Raw genomic sequence first — 27,237 nt, forward strand, 5'->3', positions numbered from 1 at the left:
GAAACTAAATATTATTGAATTTGATATTTTTGGTTTTATGGCATTCAAATGCTTTATAAATATAAATTTATAAAGAATAGAAAAAATTCGTTCACGAGGCGGGACTCGAACCCGCATCCTTTCGCGCCAAACCGGGGCGGATGCCTGACCAATTCGTGACCCGCCAGAGCGAAAGGTTGCGTGTTCGAGTCCCGCCTCGTGATCGAATTTTTCTATTCTTTATAAATTTATAGTAAATATTATTTTAAAAAATATATGAAAATGTTTCAAGCACACAACATTACAGCGTGCATGGGTGTAATAAAAAATGTCATAACATTACCTGCCACAAATTTCAAATAAAAATTGTAAATTGAGAATAATTTATTTAAATAAATGACTAGATAACACAACCTTATTAAATATAATAACTAATCTATGTTTATCACCCGGATGCCATCGACTCCTGTAAATAAATGCAAAAAAATAAGTTATAACACATATTATAATAACCTAACCTAATTTATTAGAGAATCAATTTTTAATAAGATGTGTGAAAGTTTTAACTTTTAAGTTATTGGCTACTTCAAAAAAACCGAAATAATTTGTATGAAAATATGCAACTTAAAACAACTTACAATTTAAATCTCCAACTATCCGAAAAAGTATAAACCTAGCACAACGCCACTTCATATTCTTCACTTTCAATCAATGTAAAAACACCACATATCCAAAAAATATACAGATTCGAAACTAAATCTCGATCAATATCGACTAGAGTTTGGCTAACGAAAGATGAGACTGGCATTTTATTTCGAAAATTTATATGGCAATTGGCAACACATATAATTACGTAATTGTCATTAAAACCTGAGTTGTTGATGTGTCAAAGTGAAAATTATTTCCGCGATTTTAGTGATTTCTAATTGAAAACGAGACGAAAACATTGAAATGCGACTTAAAAAAGGTTCTTTTTACTATGATTAGTAAATTTGAAAAGAAACAAGTTGAAAGAGATGTAGTTTTCAAGGAAAAACAAGAGTGTTTACGTGAAATATCTCAATGCATTGTTAAGTGTGACTTTGATATTTTGATACTATTCATTTTGATTGCATTGTTTAATATTTATTATTTTGCAGGTAACATGGACTATACCAATAGTCCAGTTATAAACTATTCAAGCAACAATAACAAAAATTGAATGATCTGTTTCGTTCAAAATGTTTAAAGACACAAAATCAGTATCTTGACGAGATTTCTTCTATGCCCGGACCATGTTATGTATTCGTGTTGAAGATAGTATAAAAAACGAAATGTAATAACTGCAGAAATGGAAGGGTTCATAATAAGAGTCAGAGATAATGATAATGATTCTTACTATTCACTCGCGGTTGAATTTTTGGATTTAATATGATTATATTGATTAAAAAACAAAATTTCATTTTTTATTGTGTTTTTTCTTGCTTTCATTCGGTGTTCTTTTTTGTCTATCTGTATCACTTAACTGTACTAAGTATATTACATAAATCAATATTATAAAGATTAAGAGTTTGTTGTTAGTATTTTTTTTACCTTGTTAGCCTTGTTAGCTTGTTAGCCTTGTTTCACCTTGTTAGTATTTTTTTTGCTCGTAAGAGAAAATAATAAATAAAAGTATTAAAACTATATTTCCAACTATAACCTAAGTTGCCATATGTTGATTTTTTGAATTTGCCGCCCTTTTCCAGTCTCATCTTTCGTTAGCCAGACAATACATCACCTAGTATCAAAATCGAATGACTAGTTTGTTAAAAAAAATGTTACATCTGTTTCACTGATCGATTCTCTTTAGAGACAAGTAGGTGATCAGCCATTTGTGTCCTGCCAGACCGAGAAATTTTTTTTCCTCGTCTCCATCGGGAATCGAACCCAGGAGGCAGGACCCCTCGGTTTTACGCTCACGCGTTAACCACTGTACCAAGGAGGCGGTCAAAAAAAAGTATATATAGTCGATTGTAAACTTCAATTTATCAATTGAAAAAAAATGTATAGATTTTAGTATCACTATTTACTGTCACTTGACATTTCGATCAAATACCCATAATATAAAAAATCTGATTTACAAAACTACCTACTAAAATAAAGAATCTCACCTGCGTATGTCTCTTCCGCACATGCTTATTCAGCGACTGTTTATGATTGTAGGTGACGTCACACGCCACGCACACATACTTGCGCACGGGCGGCGCGTGTGTGCGTGCGTGTAACACTAGTGCGCGTGTGTGCGTGAACGCGCGTGTGCACACGGCGCACGTGTGTGTGCGCGCCGCGTGCGTGCGCATGTGTGCGCTCAGCTTGTTCGTGCTGAACTGTTTGCCGCACGTCGGGCAGATGTAGGGCTTTATACCTGCACATATTAACTGTAGTATTTAAATATGAACGTGTGTGTGTGTGTGTGGAACTCGAAATTCGAATTCACGGGTAGCCGAAAGACTTTTCGTTGCCTAGTGTTGAGTAGTGCCTTTGCCCCCGAGGTTGCCCAAATAATAAAACCTTTCCTTCAACTGCTTTATTACTCTTCACAATACATAAGTGTTATTTATGCTAGCCGTTATGCACTACTGACTTTAAATTCTAATAAATCTAAAAAGCGTCGGGGAAACAATGTGGACGCACACATATACAAAAAGCTCGATCAGCGAATTGTACATGTGTGTCCCTACATTATTCCCCCCCTTTTTAAAAAAAAAAAAAAAATTATACACTCCAAAAAATACAAAGACAAACACAGAAATTACCATAAAATACAAATGAGATAACAATGCAATACTGAATACACATATGAATTCGTAATATTTCATAATGTCACAACAATAAAAATAAGATCTTACATCTAAACGGCTTAGCCTAATTAAAATTGATCGGATTACACTTACTATTCACTACAAGAATTTATCCATATGTTACAATTAATACAAGTTTAATAAAAATGCTAAATGAGTGACGATATTATTACCTATGTAATCCGATATAACTCACTAAGTAAATAGGTACTAATTATTACAAAAACAGGAAATACTAAATAAGCATCTTCAATGCGTAAAAACAAAACTATCGTATTACTTTATTCTTTCGCAATAGTTACACAAAAATGTAAAATATGCACAATATAATGTTAATCATATTTATGTAAAACATAAAATGAAATGATTAAACAATAATATGAAACGGTAAAAACAAATAAAATTACATATTTCAAAACGTTGTATAGTGAACAATTAATATAAAAATTTGTATAAGACGCAATATTACATGTAAACAAATATAAACTTACATTCTAAAGAAAATGTATATAACACACAAGTATAATAAATTGAATTACATACAATACAGATAATACTTCTAATTACAGACAATAGCTAAATACTGTGTGAAAGTACTATATCGCAAATCGCACGGGTCGTCGGATTACGCGACCGCTCCTAGTTACGCTTATGGGTGGCGCATGCTCAACCGACTTCGATAAAGATGTATTATGTGGAACAATATTGTTCTCAACTGTAACATCATCTTTTAATATAAAGGCTGGCTTTAACCTGTCAATGGAAACGCGTGCGACTCTATCCGGAAATTGTATTTTAAAAACTTTAGAACTACGTTCTAACACTTGATAAGGACCATCATAAGGCGGTTTTAGAGACCTGTGCACTGCGTCATCTCTAACAAAAACGTGACTACAACTTTGCAAATCGGAATAAACGAATATTTTCTTTGCGTTCGTCTTATCTCTCGTCGGACGATACTGAGATATAGTTTCACGGATTTTCTCTACCAAACTATAAGGATCGTTTACATCACAGTCATTTGTAGAACTATCGTAGAACTCGCCAGGCAAACGTAAAGTTTTACCGAAGGCCAATTCTGCGGCACTAACATTACTATCAGTTCGTATTGCTGCTCTCAACCCTAACATAACAGTGGGTAATTCGTCTAACCACGTTTTTTTACTACTAAGCAGTCTCGCCATAAGGGCTGCCTTCAACGATCTATGCCACCTTTCCACCGCGCCATTACTTTGTGGGTGGTAAGGTGTAGTACGAATTTTATGAATACCCAAAAATGACATTAACTTTAAAAATAGATTCGACTCAAACTGACGTCCTTGATCGCTAGTTATACGGACGGGACAACCATACCTAACTATCCATCCTTCATAAATATGCTTAGCAACGACGTCTGCAGTAATTTCTTTAACGGGAAATGCTTCAGGCCAACGCGTACATCTATCTATAATTGTTAATAAATATCTAAATCCCTGTGGAGATGTCGGCAATGGACCAACTAAATCCACATGGATATGCTCGAATCGCGAAACTTCCGGGAATTTTCCTATATCCGAAACAACGTGACGCGAAATCTTCGACCTTTGGCATGATACACACGCTTTGGTCCATTTCCCTATATCTTTATTCATACTAGGCCAAAAAAATTGTTTAGTGACCATCTTCCGAGTCGTGCGTATACCGGGATGACTTAGATTGTGAACACTATCGAAAGCAATTTTTCTAAAATACTCTGTTAAATAAGGTCTAATAATATTATTTGAAACTTCGCAATATACTCCTTTTTTACAAGTCGGTAAATACATTTTCTTAAACTTTACATTATTATCGCTATGCCCACTACGTGTCATATTAATCAAGTACTCGTCTTTCGCTTGCGAGTCAGCAAGTTCGTTGAAGTCGAGTACAGTCGGGCAAACAATTGTTTCTACGCGCGATAAAGTATCGGCTACAATATTATCTTTACCGCTAATATGCTGTATGTCGACCGTAAATTCACTTATAAAAAGTAATTGTCGCGTCCTTCTAGGCGTTTCTTTACTGTCATTACCTATTTTAGAAAATGCATGACATAATGGCTTATGATCTGTATATATTGTTAAAGGACGGCCTTCAAACAATTTCCTAAAATATTTAATAGCTTGAAAAATCGCTAGTAATTCCCTATCATAAGTAGAATACTTTTGCTCGGTAGGCGAAAATTTTTTGGAAAAATATCCTAGGGGTATCCACTTACCTTTTACTCGCTGTTGCAATACCGCACCCATACAGGTATTGGAAGCGTCGGTCATCAAGGCTAAGGGAACATCTAAAAGGGGATGTGACAATGTGACGGCATTTTGTAGTCCTATCTTACATTGCACAAAAGCATTATCACTAACATTGTTCCAAATAATTTTCGATTTATCATTTTTCTTAGAATTTACTAAATATTTATTGAGTTCGCATTGATGTGACGCTAAATGAGGTAAATGTGGTCTATAAAAATTGATCATTCCTAAAAATCGTCTTAAATCCGATACTGTAACGGGTTTAGGAAAATTAACTATGGCCTCGACCTTGTCTTTGAGTGGTTTAATTCCATCTACACTTACTTCGTGACCTAAGAATTCTATACGCGACTGTCCGAAGCTACACTTGCTTAAGTTTATAGATATGCCGTATGTATTGAAACGTTCGAATACTAACTTCAAATGTTCTTGACGTAAAGTCTCATTTTCGCTGGCAATTATGACGTCATCTAAGTAACAAAATAAAAAATCAAGACCTTGTAAAACGGTATTGTTCATAAATCGTTGAAACGTTTGTGCGGCGTTCCTTAGGCCAAAACTCATACGGGGAAATTCGAAAAGTCCAAAAGGGGTAATAATAGCAGTTTTTTCTATATCGCATGGGGCAACTTTTATGCAGTGATAGGCTCTATTTATGTCTACTTTTGAATATATTTTTTTATTAGCCAATATAAAAGTGAAGTCGTGTAATCGCGGAACTGGATATCTGTCGGGCTTTGTAATTGCGTTGAGCTGTCGATAATCTCCGCACGGCCTTAACTCGCCATTCTTTTTAACTACGACATGAAGCGGGCTAGCCCAAGCACTTTTAGAAGGCCTACAGATACCTAATTCTTGCATAACCCTGAACTCTTCCTTCACCTTTTTGTATCTATCCGGGGGCAACGGTCTAGCTCGAGCATGAATAGGTGGGCCGCTCGTCTCTATATAATGCAAAACGTTATGCGATGTAGTTTCTTTAAACGACATCGGCTTAATAATGTCAGGAAACATACTTAATAAATCGTAATACGGATGACTTTTGCACACAGAATTTAGCGATTGTTGCGTACACGAAACTACGGAGGCTAATACATGTAAATCGGTAACTTGATCTATTAACTTTTTTCGATACAAATCAACTAATAATTTATGATGTGTTAAAAAATCAGCTCCCAATATTGGCTGTTTGACATCTGCTAAAATAAAATCCCAACGGTACGGTCTTCTTAAATTAAGATTTAAAACAATAGATTTAACGCCATAAGTTGCAATTTCTGTACCGTTAGCAGCGTATAACTTAAGATCGGATCGACATAATTTATTATATTTAAATGGATTTCTAGGTACGGGTAAAACGGAGACATTGGCACCGGTATCTACTAAAAATTTTAAGTTAGTATTTAAATCTGTTACCATGAGACGGCTGCACGGCGTGATGGTACAGACCTCCGCCGTAGTCTGCACCTGCCTCGCTAGTTTTCCGGCTGGGCGGCTGCTGCGCTGGGGCTGGGGCTTCTCTTCCACGCGCACGGTGGGATGCACTTGTGAGCGCGCTGCCGGAACCTGAAGTGGTAGCTGCACAACCAGTCAGGTGCGCCGGGACGACGTCGCTTCGAAGATGACCTTGAAGACTCTCGAAAATTGCGTGACGGTGTTCTGGGTCGCCGGTGTACCGCTCGTGATCGTGAGCGCTCGATGTTTGAAAGACGCTCGTTGATTTTCGCCAATTCCGCCGAAAGGGTGCCGAAACGGTTAGATGTAGGCATCGCCATGTTAAAATTTAAATTCTTCCAATATATTGTCTTCAAAATAATTTTATTGTTATAATTTCTTGTTGTTCTTTGTCGGGGGTCACCAATGTTGAGTAGTGCCTTTGCCCCCGAGGTTGCCCAAATAATAAAACCTTTCCTTCAACTGCTTTATTACTCTTCACAATACATAAGTGTTATTTATGCTAGCCGTTATGCACTACTGACTTTAAATTCTAATAAATCTAAAAAGCGTCGGGGAAACAATGTGGACGCACACATATACAAAAAGCTCGATCAGCGAATTGTACATGTGTGTCCCTACACCTAGGTACGGCTAAAAGACGCGAGTTCGAATTCTGCTCACTACACTAGTTGTGCTCCGCGGTTCACCCGCATTGCTTCGCTCCTGTTGGTCCTAGTGTGATGATATGTAGCCTATAGCCTTCCTCGATAAATGGGCTATCTAAAAAATTTTTCAAATCGGACCAGTAGTTCCTGAGATTAGCGCGTTCAAACAAACTTATTAGTAAAGATATATTTCCATTTATCTATTATCAGTATTTAATTAATTATTGTTATATTACAGGCGAGTGGTACCAGTGGGTAGATATTATTTTATTCAAAATAATAATTTACGTTTAAAATCTGTTGCATTGGCTTTTGTTTTCGAGCTGATGGAATAAATGGATGAAATTTCACTTCTTAGTGATTTTATCTAAAAATAAAGAATGATTTTATCTCAGAAGTGAAATTTCATCCATGTATTAAAATAGATTCAGTGATTCAGAGATTAAGTAAAAACTGGTCCAGTCGTTTCCGAGATTGAACTAACAGACAGAAAAACCATTACTTATTCTAATAATACACTTCTACAATACAATCTAAATTAATATAGTTTTATTAGTTATTACCAGTATGTATTCTCATGTGATTGTTGAGAGTGTTCTTACTTCTAAACGCCTTCCCGCACTCGTGACACGGGAACGGCCGGTCGCCTGTAATATAACAATACTTATAATAGATAAATGGAAATATATCTATACTAATAAGCTGAAGAGTTTGTTTCTTTGAACGCGCTAATCTCAGCAACTACTGGTCCGATTTCAAAAATTATTTCGGTCTTAGATAGCCCCTTTATCGAGGAAGGTTATAGGTTATAATCACGCTAAGACCAACAGGAGCGGATCAATGCGGGTGAAATGGCGTGACACAGCTAGTATTAGAATAAATGCTCATTAGCACAGCACTGTTTTCGCCCATCTATTTCATTTTCTTTTGTATTAAATATGTTGTAAAGTATATTGTTGTTTTATTTATTTTGTCCTCTAAAATCTACAAGTGGATCGCTTCAGATATATTATTATTAATTTCAATAATTATTTAACTTATGTGAATGCTATCTATAGGCTGTATGTATATTGTGTACTATAGGTGAAGCCAGGCCCAACCACTAGTATGTAATATCTTATGGGCAGATGCTCATCACATTTGTTTTCTTTAATTATAATCAATTCACTGCATACTGCATCTACAAATACACACCATTATGTATTCTCAAATGTGTGGACAGGTTGGTCTTAGTTGTGAATGACTTGTGACATCCAGACACAGGGCATACTCTTCTGACTCGCTCACTTTTCTTGTTAGGGCTATGGTCAACACTAAAATTAAAAAAAGTAATAATTTATTATTGGAAAACTGCAAAGCTATAGTATAAATTTGTCCATGTAAAAGGAATTATAATAATAAATAATCATTGAGATATATATAGTAATAATAGCTCAATGTAAATAAAAAACATTTTAGGACAATTTTCACACATGGCACAATCTGATCCCATACTAAGCTTTCACTTGTGTTATGGAAACCAGATGGCTGATAAACATACCTAATATATTATCCATACTAATATTATAAATGCGAAAGTAACTCTGTCTGTCTGTCTGTTTGTTACTTAATCACGCCTAAACTACTGAACTAATTTGCATGAAATTTGGTATGAAGATATTTGGATACCCGAGAAAGGACATAGGCTACCTTTTATTGCGCAATATTATGTACCACGGGCGAAGCCAGGGCGGACCACTCGTTTTAAATAAATACTTATATAAATAATTAACACCCAGACACAGAGCAAACATCTATGTTCATCACACAAATAATCAGCCCTGGATGGGAATCAAACCCACAACCTCTAGCTTGGAAGGCAGGGTTAATTATAATGAAGTGTCTTCTTCTTGCTACATTCATTAATGAAAGAATATTATAGTTCATAAATATAGGTACTATAAGTCTAACAAAACAAAATCATTGACCTTAATTTAAGTGTGCAAATATCTATAACATAGAATGATTACAGAAAGCTTACAACCTTCAACAGTGAACATGTTACCTATATTTTTTGTTTAAGTTTTTTCAACAGTTGTTATTTGATCAACTATGGGGTCAGTTTCTACAACACTTTAACCCAATTTAAGTTACTAATTAATACTACAATTCATATATTGAGTGAATAAGCAATATTTAATAACTCATTTTTTGGAGATTTCATTTACAAAATTGCATACTTTTACCTTTGACAAATAGATGCATATTTAAAAAACCGCCGAGTTTTTTACATTGCTGTAAATATAGGCCTAACTATATTATCATTACCTATCATTGAGAAAACTTTTTTGTCACCTGTAACATTTTATGAGTAACAATAAATTGCCTATTTACTGTTTGTGTGCAGTGTGATATGAGTTTAATATAGAATTTTATTCAGAAAAATTTACCGAATGTTTTATCCGATGAAGTACAGTTTAGCCGTAATCTTGGCTAAGTATATTTCTCTTTATTAAACTTTTCTTTCAAGCATAGGAAAATAAACTAGAGTGGCTAAATATGCACAAGGTATTTGGAAATACACAGGAAAATATATAAATTTAATTATAAAGGAGAAATCTAAAGATTCTGAGGTTAAAACTGAGGAGAACTCTGTCAAGAAAAAACATAGATAAGTACCTTGGTTTATCTCTCCTTTCAAATGAGCTATCATTTATATTAACACAGGTGTCATCACATTCTGGTTCCTCATTAATTGCAGCAGCCTTATTTGTAACAATGTCCACAGCATCTGAAACTTTTTACATATTTAAGTTAAAAATAAAGTATAAACTAACTACCTACCATCTAACTACTTATTCGAAATTTGAATTTGAATTTTAGAAAAATCTTCAAGAAACAAAAAAAAATTGATTGAATATCTCTTTATGGCCAGTGTGTGTTCCAAATTTAAATAAAGAAACACCTTGTTTACTATATATACGAAATTACTCATAACTTACCATTTTCATGGCTAAAATAGTCGCACAATACTTCATTGGATTGTTCACATTTGGCTACAAACTTTTCTACTACAACCAATTCATTAACACAATCTTTACAAATCCACGCCGGCCCATCATAAGGCTTGATACTGAAACTTGTATATTTCACCACCTTTTCATATGGAGATGTTCCTGCAATCTTATTGAAGAAGGATATTCTTTCGTGTTTTGTTTGCAAACATACAAGACAAATGTTTTCTAGGATTTCCATCACAATACGCTTATGAAAGTTCAAACTAATAAAAATAAATACATTAATATTAGGAAAATTTACTATTTAAAGTCATAATATCGAAAAAATGAGTTGAGTGCACGTTGAGTGCATGTTTATTTACATTTTTGATTTTACTTTGACCACAGAGCAAGTAATATTGTGATTCCTTATTCATTGTATAGGACGGATTCCTTAGTAGTTAGTCATTGTATAGGACTGACTTTGACATTATAAAAAAGTTCAAAGTTCAAACTTCAAAGCTGTCAAAATGTCATCTAAATTTACTTTTTCAATTTACGCAATTTCAATAAGTTACTTACTTCTCTTACTTTTCGTGGTTTTAATTATCACATTTAATATGTAAATTAATTTCACTATTATATAAGTTTTCCTTAAATACAATTTTATAATTAAAACAATGTACAATGAAAATATAAAACTTACGGTACATGAAACACGTAAAATCAATTGAGCTAAATAAGATTACATCACCCAAGGACGAGTGATCTGGTTGCGACACTTCCGATTCACGATAATGACTGCAAGGAGCAACGATAGTGAGAGCGTTGGAAAGTGTGCGGGTATTTGGTAACAGATATGAGACGCCGTGCATAAGTGATGTCCTAGCGACCACAGGGCCGGAGTTAGAGAATAAATATTTATTTTGCTTTATTTTAGTTTTATTTTAAGTTATCTAATTTGTCAGTAGGTACATAAGAATAGCTGAACGGATTTTTACGAATTTGTTTTCATGGATTTATCTACGCTTGAATTACTTAGGTATTGAATAGTTACAAAAAAAACCTACACATCATTGAGATATACATATGGAGACGACACCGCCTACATCACTTATGTTCCGCTCAACATACGCCATATGGCGTAACTGCACGTTCATTTTTTATTTGTTTTAAAGTGAAACGCATCAAATATGCCTTCGTGTGTGTTACGATATTGCACAAATAATACAAATAATACGGAAAAGTGCAAAGGAATAACTTTCATCGGTAAGTAAGTACCTAACTAGATAATAATTTTTAAAACTTAGTTAGAGCAAAAAAATGGCGCACAGATTTTGTTCGTGGTGTCTCCTCCATACGAAGTAATATTATCTCAATGCTACACATTAATGTTTTACCATATTGTCAGTGTGCAAGTCTTATTCTTTCAGGGAAAAGTAAAATAAAATAAAATAATAACAAGAATGAAAACAATAGCAAAATCCGACTCTGATTCGATTGGACCAATTTTCTCTATATTACGTATGTTGATCGATTTGTATGCGTCTACACACCCATGTTACACGTATGACGGCAACTAGTACGCGACTTGATTCCCTAATTTTTAATCGAACAATAAGGAACTCTCACCCGATCTAATAAGGTTTAATTCACGTTACATCACGTTCGGATGTTGAATTTAGGAAGGGAAAGCCGCGATACTGACTTGTCCAGTGAAAATAGGACGTCGGTTACATACTAATTGTTTTTATTTTAAGTTATAAGTATAGGTGGTTGGTTCACATGTGGTCCGTTGCTAAAACAAAGCCACGCCGACCGGGCGACCGTCCACCATGAGAGTTTATACTGTAAGTAGGAGATGCAGTGGCAGTGTTGTGATTTTTGTGAGAATAATTGAAATTGTATACAAGTTAGTCACGTGTGAAGTGTTAAGTGCCTCGAAGTTTTAGTGATAAAAAGCTTTATAATTGTGAAATCCATAAATGTGAAGCAATGTGCCGAGTTCTATAAGTAGTATTATAAATGGATGTTAGCAATTAACATTATTGCTAGCAATAATTATAAACAGTTTTGATTCATAAACAATAGTCATACATTCGGTTTAGAACGTTTTTTGTTCGAACGATGAATTTGGAACGTTAACACAGGCTGTAAAATAAAAATCTTACTTAGTGAATTATTAAAATAATATATCATGTTAAATTGTAATCAAAGTAAAATTATTATTGTAAAACATTGACTTTCTTTACAGATTGCGCTGATCTTGTGTGTTATCGCGTGTGTAACAGCAGATGTTGCACACATCAAAGCCACTAAAGCTAAGCTGCTTAGCCACATAGCCGGCAAACACCACAAGAGGGGTATTCTATCTCATGTGCCGCCATACAAACTGGGCCATGACATTCCTCTGGTCACTCACTCGGTAGTCAAGCCTGTCATCGTCAACTACCCGCCAACAGCAGCAGTGGCGACGGTTAAAGTGCCGCTAACAAATCCTTTAGTACCTAGATACCCAGTGCCAGTCGGCCATAAGGTGCCCGGTCTGCCTCATCCGCATTACGCATTGAGGTTCCCTCATACAAAGTATTACGTAAAGCCTGATCATCACTTCCATCATCATCATCACCATGTGCAACCGAAACCAATACTACCAGTAGTGCACGCTATAGCCCCGGCCGCGCCTCCTCCTCCTGTCGTTCACGCCGCCCCAGTCGCACCTGCTGTCCCTGTCCCTCAACCGACAGCGACATTAGCGCAACATATTCCAGCGCCACCACCAGTAATATTTCCATCCCCCATTCTCCCAGCACAAGCTGCCCCAATTCCTCCACCGCCAGTACATGTCTTTCCACACAGTAATTTTCTAAAACCTCTTCTGCCTGCTGCAACTATACCATTAGCTCCCGCAGCCGTGTTGCCCCCTCCATTATTCCGAGGACCTCAGCAGTATGTTATACGTCCGGGCGGAGCAGTGCAAACATCATACTTCGCGACGTACCCAAGATATCCGTTTATAAACAGCTACCAAGCTCCAATCTATCCTCTTCCTAACGCGTTTAATGGTGTACAATCAATTCATCAATTAATGCAACCTCACAACCCGCACTTCCACGTTCTGCCCCAAGCGGCTCCACATGAAGGATCGGTGGAGCATCATCATAACGTTTTACTCGAACAGACGCCGACATTAATTCAGCCAACGCATGAACCACAGCCAGCAGTTCATTTACATCCGACGCAGGAGACTTTTGCACAACCCACTTTTAATGTACAACCCGTACAACCAACACAACTTATTCCTCAGCCATCGGTCCACTTACAACCTACACAACCTACGATACCTGTAGAGCACGACGGATGGTCTCCTGTTCCTGCGCAACCGCAAGACACCGCACACCATGACGTTCACTACCCGCAACAACATCATTTCGTTCAAGAACAAGCACCACAGGTATACGAGCACCACGACGACCAATATCACGACTTCCAGCACCAAATACAGCAGCACATCCAACAACAAATAGAACAGGCACAATACGAGCAGAGCCTGAACAACCAGCACCAGTTGAACCACGAGTACGGCACGCCACAGCCTGCACAAGAATACGGACAGCCGAATCAGTATCAAGTCCACGATTTTACCCAACAAGCACACGACTTCGCACAGCAAGCGCAGGATTTTGCCCATAATGTGCACGACTTTTCTCAAGGCCATGACTTTTCCCAAAACGGTCAAGACTTTTCACACACCGGACAAGACTTTTCCCACAACGGTCAAGATTTTTCCCAACATGGTCAGCAGTATCCTCAACAGCAATTTAGTCAGAACGACTTCAACGTAGCCCAACCAGGGCAAGAGTATGGTGTACCGCAGCAAGGCGCGGAGGGTCGCAACGCGGAAGACGAGGGCGCGCAGTTTCACAACCACATCCCCCTCGCTCTGCAGCCGCCTATCGACAGGCCTCTAGACCATTTCCAATAATTATCATCTAATTGTATAGATTATAACTTATGAAATGGACGCTGGGGCCGCCCGTTGGCACATGACGGAAGCTTAGCGTTTTCGCATTTAGTTCTAGAAGCATTTATATGTTATTACTACCTCGTCGAAAGCATGTGATACAAGTTTGATAATAATGGTTCGGAAAGTGAAATTAAAATTTTAAAATTTATGAGGCTTGGTTGGAATAACATTTTTTACAAATATTTTATGAAATGTGTTAACTTGTAAATATAATAATTAGCTTTAAAAATAACAGTAGGTTAGTTTTTTATATTTTCTACATCACTTCACGATAGATGTAATTGTTGCCTTTTTATTATTTTTATAATTTTTTATGTTGTTTTACACTAAGTCTATTTATTTATTGTGAAATAAATCACTAAATAATAATGTAAATCTTTTCTTTTTCTATCTAGTACCTTTACCTAACTACCTACAACAGAATGTAGTAAAAATGCGACATATAGATTGAGCAATTGTTTGAATAAAAACATTTGCAAAAACCTCAATCACATGTAATTAAATAAATAAGTACAAACAAATTCAACGTTTTCCAGTATTTGTCATTGAACAAAAACTATATATAATAATATAAAAACAAAGTAATGTAATCTATATAAAATCTAAATTGCCTTTGTAAGTTACATTGATTTTGTGACATTCACAAATAATTGGCCAACGACATGAATATGGGCCACACGTGCATTCTCAGCGAGTATAAGTTTCAACCAACATTTTACAGTATACTAGATTTCGTGTTTGTTCCAGGAGGTACTTAACTGCATTTTTTTTTTTTTTTTTTTTTATTTTTTATATAAGCGGAGGCAACAGAGCAGACGCGTCACCTGATGGAAAGTGTACTGCGTCGCCCATACGCACCAGCAATGCTAGGGACATTATCAGTGCGTTGCCGGCCTTTAAGATAGGAGTACGCTCTTTTCTTGAAGGTCCCTAAGTCGTAACCGTTTGGAAACACCGCATGAGGAAGTTCATTCCATAAGTTTGTTGTGCGCGGAAAGAAGCTTCTTTTGAAGCGCGCAGTCGTCGACCGCCAAGAATCAAGGTGGTGTGGGTGGTATTTGAGTTTGTGACGTGCGGTACGATGATGGAACTCAGCGGCAGGTATTGTTCCAAACAGCTCCTCAGAGCACTCCCCATTGTAGATGCGATAGAAAACGCACAGTGAAGCGACGTCTCTTCGCAGCGCCAAAGTATCAAGCCGATCGGTAAGACTTGGCTCGTTAACGAGTCGTACTGCTCTCCTTTGTATACGGTCAAATGGAAGGAGGTGTTGTTGGGGTGCCCCGGCCCAGATGTGGGAGCAGTATTCCATGTGCGGCCTGACTTGCGCCTTATAAAGCATAAGGCGGTGGTGCGACGTGAAATACTGCCCCGCTCGACAGAGCAATTCGCTTCCAATTCCACCTTGGACGATGGGGGAAAGGTACCGCCTACCATCTCGCGGTGCCAGTACTTTATGTCCGATGTGCGCTTTACACAAAGTAAAGTGCGAAAAGTACTTTTCTCTCTAGACACCCATAAAGCGAGTGGCCCGGATGGTATCCCTGCAATTGTCTTGAGAACGTGTGCTCCAGAATTGGCTCCTGTTTTTTCGCACTTGTTTCAACACTCCTATGATGTCGGCATTGCCCCTGCTTCGTGGAAAACCGCCGCAGTGCACCCGATCCCTAAGAAAGGCGATCAATCGGACCCCTCTAACTACAGGCCCATTGCTATTACCTCTTTGCTCTCAAAAGTCATGGAAAGCATAATCAACCGTCAGCTCTTAGGTTACCTAGAGGAGAACCAGCTGATCAGTGACCATCAGTATGGCTTTCGCCATGGACGATCAGCTGGTGATCTCTTGGCCTTTCTGACTCACCGATGGGCTGCGGCTATTGAGAGTAAAGGGGAGGCACTAGCCGTTAGTCTTGACGTCGCAAAAGCCTTTGATCGGGTGTGGCACCGGGCTCTCCTTTCGAAGCTTACATCATATGGACTCCCCGAGAAGTTACGCACATGGATAGCCAGCTTTCTTGCAGCACGAAATATTCGGGTCGTGGTCGATGGATCGAGCTCGGATCTTATGCCTGTGAACGCTGGCGTCCCCCAAGGCTGTGTTCTTTCACCCACACTATTCCTTCTGCATATCAATGACATGTTACAAATTAGTAACATTCATTGCTATGCAGATGATAGTACTGGAGACGCCTCTTACACTGGCCATGCTAACTTCTCGCAAGAAATTGTCGATGAGTGCAGAAACACTCTTGCGTTGAAAATTGAAACTCTTTTGGGAGAAGTTTCAGAGTGGGGTCGTCAAAACCTCGTCGAGTTTAACCCCGCTAAGACGCAACTATGTGCTTTTACGGCCAAAAAAAAGCCATTTGAATCAGCTCCCCTCTTTTTGAACACTCCCCTCAGCGTCAAGCCTAGCATCGCAATTCTTGGCGTCAATGTTTCTAACGATGTTCAGTTTCGCGATCATTTGGAAGGTAAAGCTTCTCTAGCTTCTAAAAAACTGGGCGTCCTTAATAGAGCGAAGCAGTACTTCAGGCCTGACCATCTTCTTTTACTTTATAAAGCTCAGATACGGCCACACATGGAGTACTGCTCACATCTCTGGGCTGGTGCCCCGTTTTACCAACTCCTTCCACTTGATCGCGTACAACGTAGAGCAGTTAGAATGATTGGCGACCCAAGACTTAGCGATCGGCTTGACCCTCTTGCTTTGCGAAGGGACATTGCCTCGCTGTGTGTCTTCTATCGCATATACCATGGGGAGTGTTCAAATGAGCTATTCGAGCTCATACCTGCTGCGGAATTCCACCACCGCACCGCCCGCCATAAAGCCAACTTCCATGCACATCATTTGGACCGCTGGCGAACGAGTACCGTACGCTTCTCGCGACACTTTTTTCCACGTACCACCACCCTGTGGAACAGTCTACCAAGTTCGGTATTTCCGCACATGTATGACATAGACTTATTTAAAAAGAGAGCCTACACCCACCTTCGAAAGTCGGTAACAGCCTCACAAAGGTAACTTTGTGAGTGCTCATGGGCGGTGGTGATCACCTCACTAGGTGACCCACCTGCTCCGTTACCCGCTCTATTATAAAAAAAAAAAAAAAAAAAAAAAGCACACCAAGTTTCTGTGAAGCCAATTTGGCTTTTCCTTCCAGATGACAGGAGAACTGTACGCTACTCGAGATTTCGAGACCAAGAATACCGATACTAGCTGTGGCAGAGAGAGGAATACCCTGAAAACGAGGAGTTACGACAAAGGGAAGTTTTTTTGCGGTGAACGCGCAGACCTGTGTCTTCTTAGGGTTGAATTGGACTAAATTACGTCGGCCCCAGTTAGATACCTCTTCTAAGGAGGTTTCTATTGAAGACACGAGGTTGTTCCGGCACTCAATGACGCGGTCCTGAGAAATATTGCTGTGGCCGGTGTATATTGCATCACCAGTACTGTCGTCTGCATAGCAATGAATGCTGCCGTCTAGCAGCATATCATTGATATGCAGAAGAAACAGAGTGGGAGACAGAACGCAGGCTTGTGGGACGCCAGCATTCACAGGCTTAGGATCCGAGCATGAACCGTCGACAACGACACTCATGCTACGCTCTGTGAGAAAACTGGCAACCCACTGGCAAAATTTCTCAGGAAGCCCGTAGGAAGGAAGCTTCGCAAGAAGCGCTTTGTGCCATACCCGATCGAAAGCTTTCGCTATGTCCAAGCTGACAGCTAAGCCTTCCCCCTTGCTCTCAATCGCTGACGCCCACCGGTGAGTTAAATATACCAGAAGATCACCAGCTGACCGGCCTCGACGGAAACCGTACTGTCGGTCACTAATCAGCTGGCGCTCTTCCAGATATTTTAGCACCTGGCGATTGATAATCGTTTCCATTATCTTGGAGAGCAAGGAAGTGATGGCTATGGGTCGATAGTTGGACGGATCCGAGCGATCGCCTTTTTTCGGGATAGGATGCACTAAAGCTGTCTTCCATGTGTTCGGGACGACGCCTCTGGAATAGGAGTGCCGGAAAAGACGCGTGAGAACCGGCACCAACTCAGGTGCACACATCTTCAACACAATAGGAGGAATACCGTCGGGACCACTCGACTTATGGATGTCTAGAGCGAAAAGTGCTTTACGCACAGCGCTCTGGGTGAACTTGATGTCCGGCATTGAGCCCTTGTACCGTGGGATGGTAGGAGGTGCTTTCCCCATGTCATCCAAAGTCGAGTTAGCGGCAAAAAGGGAGCTAAGTAGGTCAGCTTTCTCTTTTGCCGTGTGGGCCAACAGGTCATTCTCCATGCGTAGAGATGGCAATGAAGGACGACAAAAGTTTCCTTGCACAGCTTTGGCGAGTGCCCAAAAGGCTCGTGTTCCCGAAGGAAGTCGGGCGAGTTTCTCGCCAAGCTTTGCGATATGCTCAGACTTAGCTCTTGCAATAGCTCTTTTGAAAGACCTAGAGGCCGAGTTTAGTTCTCTCTTAAGAGTACGGGCGTCTGGATCACTAGACACAAGGGCATTGGCCCAGGCTTGGTAACAATCCCGTTTTCGGCGTGATGCCGTTTTACAAGAGTGACCAAACCAGGGCTGGGACTTGCCACCGATGGGAACAACGGAGTTTGGAATGAACAATTCCATTCCCTGAAGTATCACATCAGCAACAGAGTCAGCACAGGTGCTAGGATCTTCTGCCGAGAAACAAACACGGCCCCAGGGATAAGATGAAAAGAAGGTGCGCATCTCATCCCAGTCTGCTGACTTGTAGTGCCAAACGCGACGGCGGCCACCACTCAGTAGCCGTGTAAAGCGCAAGATTGGCACTTCGCTCCGTACGAGGCAGTGGTCAGACGAGCCTAAAGGGGCATCAACATTGACCTGATAGCCATCCGGATGGGAAGTCAGCAGAAGGTCCAACAGGGAAGGCGTATGGTCCTCAACATCGGGAATTCGCGTGGGCGATGCTACCAGTTGAGTAAGACCATAGGCAAGGGCAAGGTCGTAAACAGATTTCCCCGCGTGGTCTGTTGTGCGCGACTTGAGCCATTCTATATGGTGCGCATTGAAGTCACCAAGGACCACGATTTCCGCTGAAGGAATCTGATTGAGCATATTGTCAGCCGTCAATTGTATGTGATCGATGAGTCGGTCGGTTTCGTCATTACCGCTATGGGATCTGTATAGGCACGCATAGACGCGAGGGTGGTCGTCGCAGTCCACACGTAACCAAAGGATGGATAGATCCCTACCTTCAAGACAAGCGAGGCGTCGAAAGCAGATATCATTCCGGATAAAAGCGCAGACACCAGCGCGAGGAATAAAATTGTGCTCCAGGGTAAATCCTGGGTAATTCAGATAAGATGTGTCGGAAGGGGAAGATATCTGCGTTTCGGTTAAGAAGAGCAAGGCCGGATTCGCCGTCTCAAGGTGGTAGTGGACGGCATTGATGTTCGAGTGTAAGCCCCTAATGTTGCAGAAATTCACGCAGTGCGTGGAAGGGGTTGCGCTGATCTTTTTGCTCTTGTTGCCTCGGGTTTGAGAAACGAGCGGGATTTTGCCCTCCCCAGAATACGTAGGGCAGCCTGAACAAAGATGCTCAGGGAGGGATTCTCCAGCACCAGTAGTGTTGGTACCCTCCTGGGGTAATAGTTCTTTAAATTCCGCTGCCATAGTATGAAAAGGGAAGGGGGGGGGGATTGGGCATCCGGTGTAACCCACTCACCTATGCGAAACGCTAAAAAAGCTTTACGCCGGTTTCCTGTGGGTTAGTGGTACTGCCCCGGACGGACTACGGCCCAATTTGTGCTGCACAGGATGTTCAAAAGAGAACATCTTACGCATCTGTAGTCCTACCACTCTAAAATGTCGCCAGAGCCTCGTCCGTTGATCAGCAGGGTGCACCACGAGCAGGTGAGGTTGGCTTTGGCCGTTGGATGGTATACGGCCATTACACCCCAAATTAGAAATATCAGACCATAACATGCAGAGATAGAAAGGTTTAATGTGCAATATATATTATATAAGTCATTTAGATAGTATATACCATGTATGATAGGCATTAAGTACTCATATTTTTTTATAATTATTAAGTTTACATAGAGTTACACATACAAAAAAACGGAAGGGAAAAAAGAGGATGCGAGAAAACGCAACTCAGGAACTCCGAATAGCATTTTTTTTTCATTCAACATTTAATCTTTGGCGTCAACAGCAAAATCTAAAGATGATTGCAGATCGACGACGAAGATAAAGATCAAAGTCACAAGGGTACATTAAATAGAGCATATAAATCCTTACTGACCATATTTGTGATTCAATTCAAACTTTAAATCACAGCCACAGCGCTAGCTTGTACAAAAACTAGTACATAGATATCTGTTTACAAAATACGAAGTGTAGCAGTGTTTTTCCACTCCATTGCAGGTTTCATTGCATTAGGACATTAGGCCTTATACAGACACCTTAATATTTCACATCACTCGTTTCACAAACATTAAATTAAAAGGGAAATAAATATTGCTATCAAAACATATGTTTTCAATAAACTAAATAGGCATAATATCTCATTAAATAATTGAAGATTCATTAACGTAGTTAAATGATTGAATAAATAAGGTAATTTCGACTTTATAATTAATATAATTATGAATTGCTTTCGCACCTATTCTTAACTAATTACAATTGAACAAATTAAAAATAACTTTTACTTAAACTGCATTATGGTGATTATCATTATCTTAACGAGGTTTAAAGAACCCACTTAAAATTAGATATACCTTACCTTACTTATATTCTTCTAAAAATGTCAGTACGCAAATAGGAACAACTGTGATCACTTACTCAAATATTCGTTAAGGTTGATTGTATTTATAATATGGAAAGTCTATATTCCCGTAGCGAGGAAACCTTGGCTCTAAACTTTATATCGGGAACTCAGTTGGACCAACACATAAAAGCGCTGTTAGCGATATCAAAGAGAGTCTTGAAGTCACCTTTTATCCCGGCTGCTCTACGAACCCGACTTTTACTGCGAACTCTACAACTCTTGCGAAGAATAGAGCATAAAAATAATTTATTGGATACGGTTTTTGTGACAATAGTGTCGCATCCAGAGTGTGAGACTAAGAGCAGACTTTTAGGAGAGTTGTGGCAGCTGCCTTTAGAGAGCGAGTGGCTTTGTGACCAGTGTGGAAAACCCTTATATGACATCGATAGAGACAGACTATTCTGAGCTGATTGTAAAGCCTCAAATGTGAAGAAAGTGAATTATTTTAATCATGGACAGGTGTATTGGTTATTATTTTTTGTGTAAAAATAATAAAAGTGTTGTTGGAACCAAAATACTATTTTTGTTTAATAGAGTGCATGCAATCAAGTCAGTTGTGAAGTGACAAGCTCCGCTTAATTATTTTGCACTGTTATTTACTCTTGTATAATAAACTCATGTTATTGTTAAATAAGAGAGTGAAATATTTATAATATACATGACGTACAAAACGAACCGAATTTACCGTAGAAAGTTCTTACCAAATTTCAAGTAAGTATTAATACATAAATTATTCTTACTCAAGCTGTAGAAATAAATTGAAATGATAAAATAAAAAGGGACCGAATGAATAAAAAATTAAATATTATCTTTTTATTATTATTTTAGTACTTTATACGAATATATACGTATATTATATTTATATATACCTTCAAAAACTATTCTTATCTTTACGCCTATATCTTTTGAAGGAATCGAAAATGATATGAAATGAACAAAAATGAACTTTGGTGTGCATTTTATTACTTTAATCACAAGTAGAAACTGTATTTGAAACCTTTGTAAAGGTAATAGATTATATCACAAGCAGATAAATACGGTATAGGACACGATTCGGCGGCCACCAAAGGTTCACATTCGAACTGATATTTACCGATTGCTTGACCTCAATTGTTAAAACATACAATCAACTAAAAATATAATTGAAAAACAGCAACATTCAGACCAAACAATAATCTAAGATTCATTCATGTACTTCTAGAACTAGCTGTTCGCCCCGATCCCGTTCGGGTAGATGTACCTAAATTTTCACAATGTTAAACTTGTTTTCTTAATGAGCAATACAAAAAATTCATGTAAATCCCTTCAGCCGTTTTAAAGTTATATATATATTATATATACTGTAATTAACTCTCCAACTCTGCTTTATAAACTTCATAATTCTGATATGATTTAATTCTGTATTTTACATAATGGCTCCTAGTGGAGTTTAAATTTGTTTTACCGTATTTCCATTTCCATTCACACTTTTTTGTAGGTAGGTATGATATATGGAGGCGGTCAATCTCGATTGCAACTAGGCTACTGCGCAGGAAATAAATTAAATCTAATGCAAAGGTATGCGCAAACACGAGGGTACTTCCTATTTCTAAATACTTCTCATAAACCGAAGGAACGTAAGATCGAACTATGGAAACTAAAACTCAAACATATATTCTCCTTATAGACTTCTTAGCGCTTTTCAAAATATAGAAAAAAATAATTTACCACCGGTAAGAACCACCGCTCTTCAATGTAAAAAATGCTTTCCGGTGGACAAGTAACTCTAAGTAAACTCTTAATGCTTTTTTTTAATCATATCAAAATCACTTTTTACATATTTCAAAACAATTAGCAAAAGAAAAAGTTAGCAACTGTTGAACTGCAAACGACATGAAGTTGTTATTGAAATTTGCAAATCTTAATATATATAAATCTCGTGTCACAATGTTTGTCCTCAATGGACTCTTAAACCACTTAATCGATTATAATAAAATTTGCACACCATGTGCAGTTCGATCCAACTTGAGAGATAGGTTAAATCTCAAATCGTTTTAGAGAAAGCGGGCGAAGCCGCGGGCGGTTTGCTAGTATTACTATAAAATTTTCTATCACCCAGAAATCTATTACTAGCTTTCGGCGTGCGCTATTTTTTTGTGAAAATCGGTGCAACAGATTTTGCATTTATCGCGAAAATATAGTAGATACCATGTAGATACACACACTACAGACTTGTTTTGAGTCTCATCGCTCTACATATTCCCATTTCCCTGTAAAATTATTTTGTTTTTACTGTTTTCGTTGTATAACATTTGAAGAATAGAATAAATTGCATATTGATACATTAAATTGGGGTATTAAAATTAAAAAACATTATTTGGACATTGCTACAACTATTTCCTGCTAATTATTGGTTATGAGTGTATAATATGAAAGTATGTTAATAGACCATACATTTTCGCAAATGACAAATTATTGAGATCAGAAAGGTTTTAGTTAATTTTGCCAATCGTTGACCATTTGAGAGGGGTTAGGTCCGCTTAGGGCGCGTATATAAGCACTAGGTCCCGCAGAACTAGTGTCTGTTAGATATCTAGCTCACTTGAAACCACTCAGTTTTATTTACTTTAAATTATTTAAAATGAAAGCTATCGTGAGTATTTATTTTATATTTAATTCAATTTACAAAGTCTTTATTCTTAAATAAATTTGCTTCATAAACGTAATTAATTATTGAATTTAAAACTAAACAGTGGCAAAATTCTAACCCGCACTCTTTTAATGATAAAAATCGAATACAAACCCATAATATTATTTTTGTTTGCTTAATTTAAATGAAATTTTCGAATTGCACATACTTATTCATTTATAGTAGGTATAAAATTGTTTTTTACGATTCGATAGAGTTTTTATACGCTGATCGGAATATAAATAATATTAAGTATATAGTTATTGTAACATTTCGCGAAAAACATATTGTGTTTCAAAGTTAACCCTAATCCGTTAGGGTTTGTGCTCTAAAGTCTATTTAATATAAGTATCATGACAACCACGTTCTTATAAATATTTCCTCCACCAGGTGATTGTACTCCTGCTCGTAGCAGCCGTCTACGGCGCGGAGGAGAAGAAAGAGAAGCGTGGCCTGCTCGGGCTCGGCTACGGAGGGCTCGGCCACGGCCTGTACGGGGGCCACGGACTCGGCCTCTACGGGGGCCACGGGCTCGGCCTCTACGGGGGCCACAGCATCGGCTACTCCGCGCCCATCGTCAGCCACAGCGTGGCACTCCCGGCTCCCATCATAAGCCATAGCATCGCTGCCCCAGTGCTCGACCACGGCCTGTACGGCCACGGTATCTACGGCCATGGGCTCGGTGCTCCCCTCCTGGGACTCGGCCACGGCTGGCATTAGGGCCTACGCCCCCGTATTCAAACACCTCGCACGAGCGAGCGATATGGTACAGGTTACCACGTCAGTGCCAAATTAGTATTGTGAGTTAAGGTCAATAAATTTATTAAATGTATATGCAGTTTTATTTATGTCAGCGTGTACGTACAAATTGTTTACGTGAACAAAACATAATGGCAAATACATGAGCTTTTTGCTATTTACGTGTTACAAGTAAAATAAGAAACGGCATTTACTTGTATAAAGTTTACTAAAGTATTTATTTCCCAATGGCATTTTCTTTGACCATATCACATTAGGTATCATTGGCGAGTATTTTCACATTGACCAATCAAAGCACCAAAAGGCGACATCGCTCAAATGCTGCGTTCATTTCAAAAGCGCAACTGTTTCCCAAGCGGAAGTTGTGTTGCAATAACTTCCTGTCATTTATGTTCGGTACTTGAACTATTCGCTATTTTGATAGTAAATACTATTTATTTTATTGTAACCTCATTACTTAGGTTTATCATTGTGATTTGTGAATAGTCATATTTATTCTACGAGTATTAATTACTTATATAAGATTTTACGATACTTCATCCAATTTATATTTTAGTTAATGAAGTAGTCAGACTCAACTCAAACATAGACTTATTTACACAATGTAGTAAATTATGTCACGTGATTGTTATGCAGATAATCGTTCAAATTCATAAAAATATCGACTTAACTTTATTTACAGAATCAAATAACATAATTTATAGTACTTACAAGTTATAAGTATCTTATTCTTACGCATTCTTTAGTGCAAAATATTTTTACAAAACAGTGGAAAATTTTAACCATATAAATTATTCTACCACAAGTTGCAGTTTTGAGCAGTAATATTAATAAATAATTGATCATGTGAAATAACTTGTAAGGGTTTATATTCCTAGGGTTTATACCATATTATATACATTAAAAAGTGTATCAAATATATCCATTAGGCATACAAAACACGAAGGTAGGAATATTTAAAAAAATATCTTGACACATTAAATTAGATTATCCTTATTGGTAACATGTTTTCTCGTAAGCAATCGTAAACACGAATAAAGATGTTTTAGCGAGACTCTTCCATAGACATAATATGACTCTATCGGAACGTAAAAGTTTAATAAATCGAGTCTATAAATTAAATCTATGCTAATATTAAAAGCTGAAGAGTTTGTTTGTTTGAACGCGCTAATCTCAGGAACTACTGGTCCGATTTGTAAAATTATGTCGGTGTTAGATAGCACATTCATCGAGGAAGGCTATTTATCATCACGCTAAGACCAACAGGAGTGGAGCCACGCGGGTGAAACCGTTTAGCGCAGCTAGTCTACCATAAATCATATTCATACGTTTTACCACTAACCCTGTCCAAGGTACATGCACTGTACTTACAAGTCTAGAATGATCTAGTTAACCACAAATAAACCACTCTCTCTTACATAACAAATATTATATATATTATAGAGTGCCATTTAGAGCCTGTACAAGTCATTTGATGATTAGGCACTTGATTAAATGTTTTCTATTAACAAAAAAATGCTTACAAGCCTTTTAGGGCTATAAAACTAAAAAAAAATAATTGTATAGAAGCCAATTATTAGACTTAAGGTTTAATATATTATAATAAAACATTTAGATTAATTATTTAGGCCAATTATTTTAGTGGATTGATTTATGAAGAATGATTAGAATATATGTATTAAATACTGTTTTTTTTTTGATTTCGACTCCACATAGGCTCAACAAAAAAAAAACTATTTTCCATTATTAATTCGTAATTCATAACTCCAAATGGAGTCAAACCACAAACATAACCTATAATTATTAGCGTTATCAAACTCTATATATCTCATTCTAATATATTTATATGTCAAACTATTAAAGAGTGAAGGAGATAACAAAATGTAGGTATCGAATTGTATAAAATTTTATCATTTCACTAAAAAAACCTGTCAAAGGCGCCACCGAAGCCTACCAATTTATAACATCCTGGTAGTTAGTCATCTCATTAAACTATATTATATACCTACATACATAATTACCATATTATTTGATTAACAACATTCCGATATTATTCAAATATATTCTAGGATGGGTGTTTTGCGGTATTCAATTAATTAATTTTTTAAAGAAAATTTTTTACTCATTTCTATTTGGAAAATAATGTGCGGTGGTGTAAAGCCGCTCAAAGAATAGTAATTTAATTTTAAGGAATTTAGGATTCCATGCTCATAAGCTATTAATTTCTTAGTTACAAAAATGTTAAATATGTAACGTAACTGCGAACATCTGGAAGTCGGTGACCTTTTTATTAAAAAGTTTTATTAAATTCTACTTTATATTTACATAATATGAAATCCAGTTTGAGATTCATTTATGTTTTACCTTCAGAAATATTTCGACCATAGAAACTGTAATTTGGTATAGATATGTATATTGAATATCCTATTAATTTAAATCTAATTTTAATTAGGTATGTGCTGTTTTTGTCTTCGTATTATTAAAATATTTAAATTTTTCATATTGCGCACATTGACCAATCATAAAGTTATTCTTATCCTATTTGTATGTAACGTAAACATTTAGGGTTGGTCCATATGAAACAATTAATTGTTACCATATTGGGTCCATGTTATTACTACCTATATTTATGCAGAATCTGAAAGCTAAATAAATGCAGACTATAAACGACCAAGATAAGCATGTCCATAGAATGACATAAACATAGAGTTATCATTTCTAAATTCATTTTTATTACAATACATAATGTACGATCCAGCACAAAGAACAGGTGTGTGAAAACTTGTAAACCGGTCAATAAACTTCAACTT

At 37.6% G+C, this 27,237-nt stretch overlaps 4 protein-coding genes across 6 annotated transcripts; 2 read left to right on the forward strand and 2 right to left on the reverse strand.

The window, feature by feature from the left end:
• Positions 1–305: 305 nt before the first annotated feature.
• On the reverse strand, positions 306–10,551 carry LOC123697153 (zinc finger protein 267-like). 3 transcript variants are annotated; one of them, XM_045643578.1, is made up of 6 exons: positions 10,155–10,547; positions 9,832–9,949; positions 8,368–8,486; positions 7,737–7,820; positions 2,112–2,365; positions 306–445 (listed from the first exon to the last, which is right to left on the reverse strand). In XM_045643578.1, the coding sequence occupies exons 1-6, from the start codon at positions 10,405–10,407 to the stop codon at positions 425–427; spliced, it is 849 nt and encodes a 282-aa protein (XP_045499534.1). In that variant the 5' UTR covers positions 10,408–10,547; the 3' UTR covers positions 306–424. The 3 variants fall into 3 exon arrangements, with proteins under 3 accessions (XP_045499534.1, XP_045499533.1, XP_045499532.1); XM_045643577.1 differs by lacking the exon at positions 306–445 and having other exon boundaries at positions 2,031–2,365; positions 9,832–9,943; positions 10,155–10,551; XM_045643576.1 differs by lacking the exon at positions 306–445 and having other exon boundaries at positions 2,031–2,365; positions 10,155–10,548.
• A 1,353-nt stretch (positions 10,552–11,904) lies between these two features.
• LOC123697146 (RNA-binding protein 33-like) lies at positions 11,905–14,544 on the forward strand. Its single transcript, XM_045643570.1, has 2 exons — positions 11,905–11,998; positions 12,403–14,544. The coding sequence occupies exons 1-2, from the start codon at positions 11,984–11,986 to the stop codon at positions 14,131–14,133; spliced, it is 1,746 nt and encodes a 581-aa protein (XP_045499526.1). The 5' UTR covers positions 11,905–11,983; the 3' UTR covers positions 14,134–14,544.
• A 3,741-nt stretch (positions 14,545–18,285) lies between these two features.
• Positions 18,286–19,844, reverse strand: LOC123697614. Its single transcript, XM_045644157.1, has 2 exons — positions 18,364–19,844; positions 18,286–18,295 (listed from the first exon to the last, which is right to left on the reverse strand). The coding sequence occupies exons 1-2, from the start codon at positions 19,842–19,844 to the stop codon at positions 18,286–18,288; spliced, it is 1,491 nt and encodes a 496-aa protein (XP_045500113.1).
• Positions 19,845–23,502: 3,658 nt separating this feature from the next.
• LOC123697164 (cuticle protein 64-like) lies at positions 23,503–24,500 on the forward strand. The gene is made up of 2 exons (XM_045643587.1): positions 23,503–23,632; positions 24,059–24,500. Exons 1-2 carry the CDS (start codon positions 23,621–23,623, stop codon positions 24,386–24,388), a joined length of 342 nt encoding a protein of 113 aa, XP_045499543.1. The 5' UTR covers positions 23,503–23,620; the 3' UTR covers positions 24,389–24,500.
• Positions 24,501–27,237: the final 2,737 nt, after the last annotated feature.

The sequence above is a fragment of the Colias croceus genome, chromosome 14, assembly GCF_905220415.1.
Source record: "Colias croceus chromosome 14, ilColCroc2.1".
In the NCBI taxonomy this organism is placed as follows: domain Eukaryota; kingdom Metazoa; phylum Arthropoda; class Insecta; order Lepidoptera; family Pieridae; genus Colias; species Colias croceus.

Bases quoted from the DNA above. Each gene is read 5' to 3' on its own strand.
- LOC123697153 (XM_045643576.1), bottom strand. From the start codon at position 10,407: ATGGAAATCCTAGAAAACATTTGTCTTGTATGTTTGCAAACAAAACAC. The intron at 8,487-9,831 runs GTACTTATCTAT...TTTTAATTTTAG, and splicing joins GAAAGGAGAGATAAACCAAG to TGTTGACCATAGCCCTAACA. The intron at 2,366-7,736 runs GTAATAACTAAT...TAATATGTGCAG, and splicing joins TCACATGAGAATACATACTG to GTATAAAGCCCTACATCTGC.
- LOC123697614 (XM_045644157.1), bottom strand. From the start codon at position 19,844: ATGGCAGCGGAATTTAAAGAACTATTACCCCAGGAGGGTACCAACACT.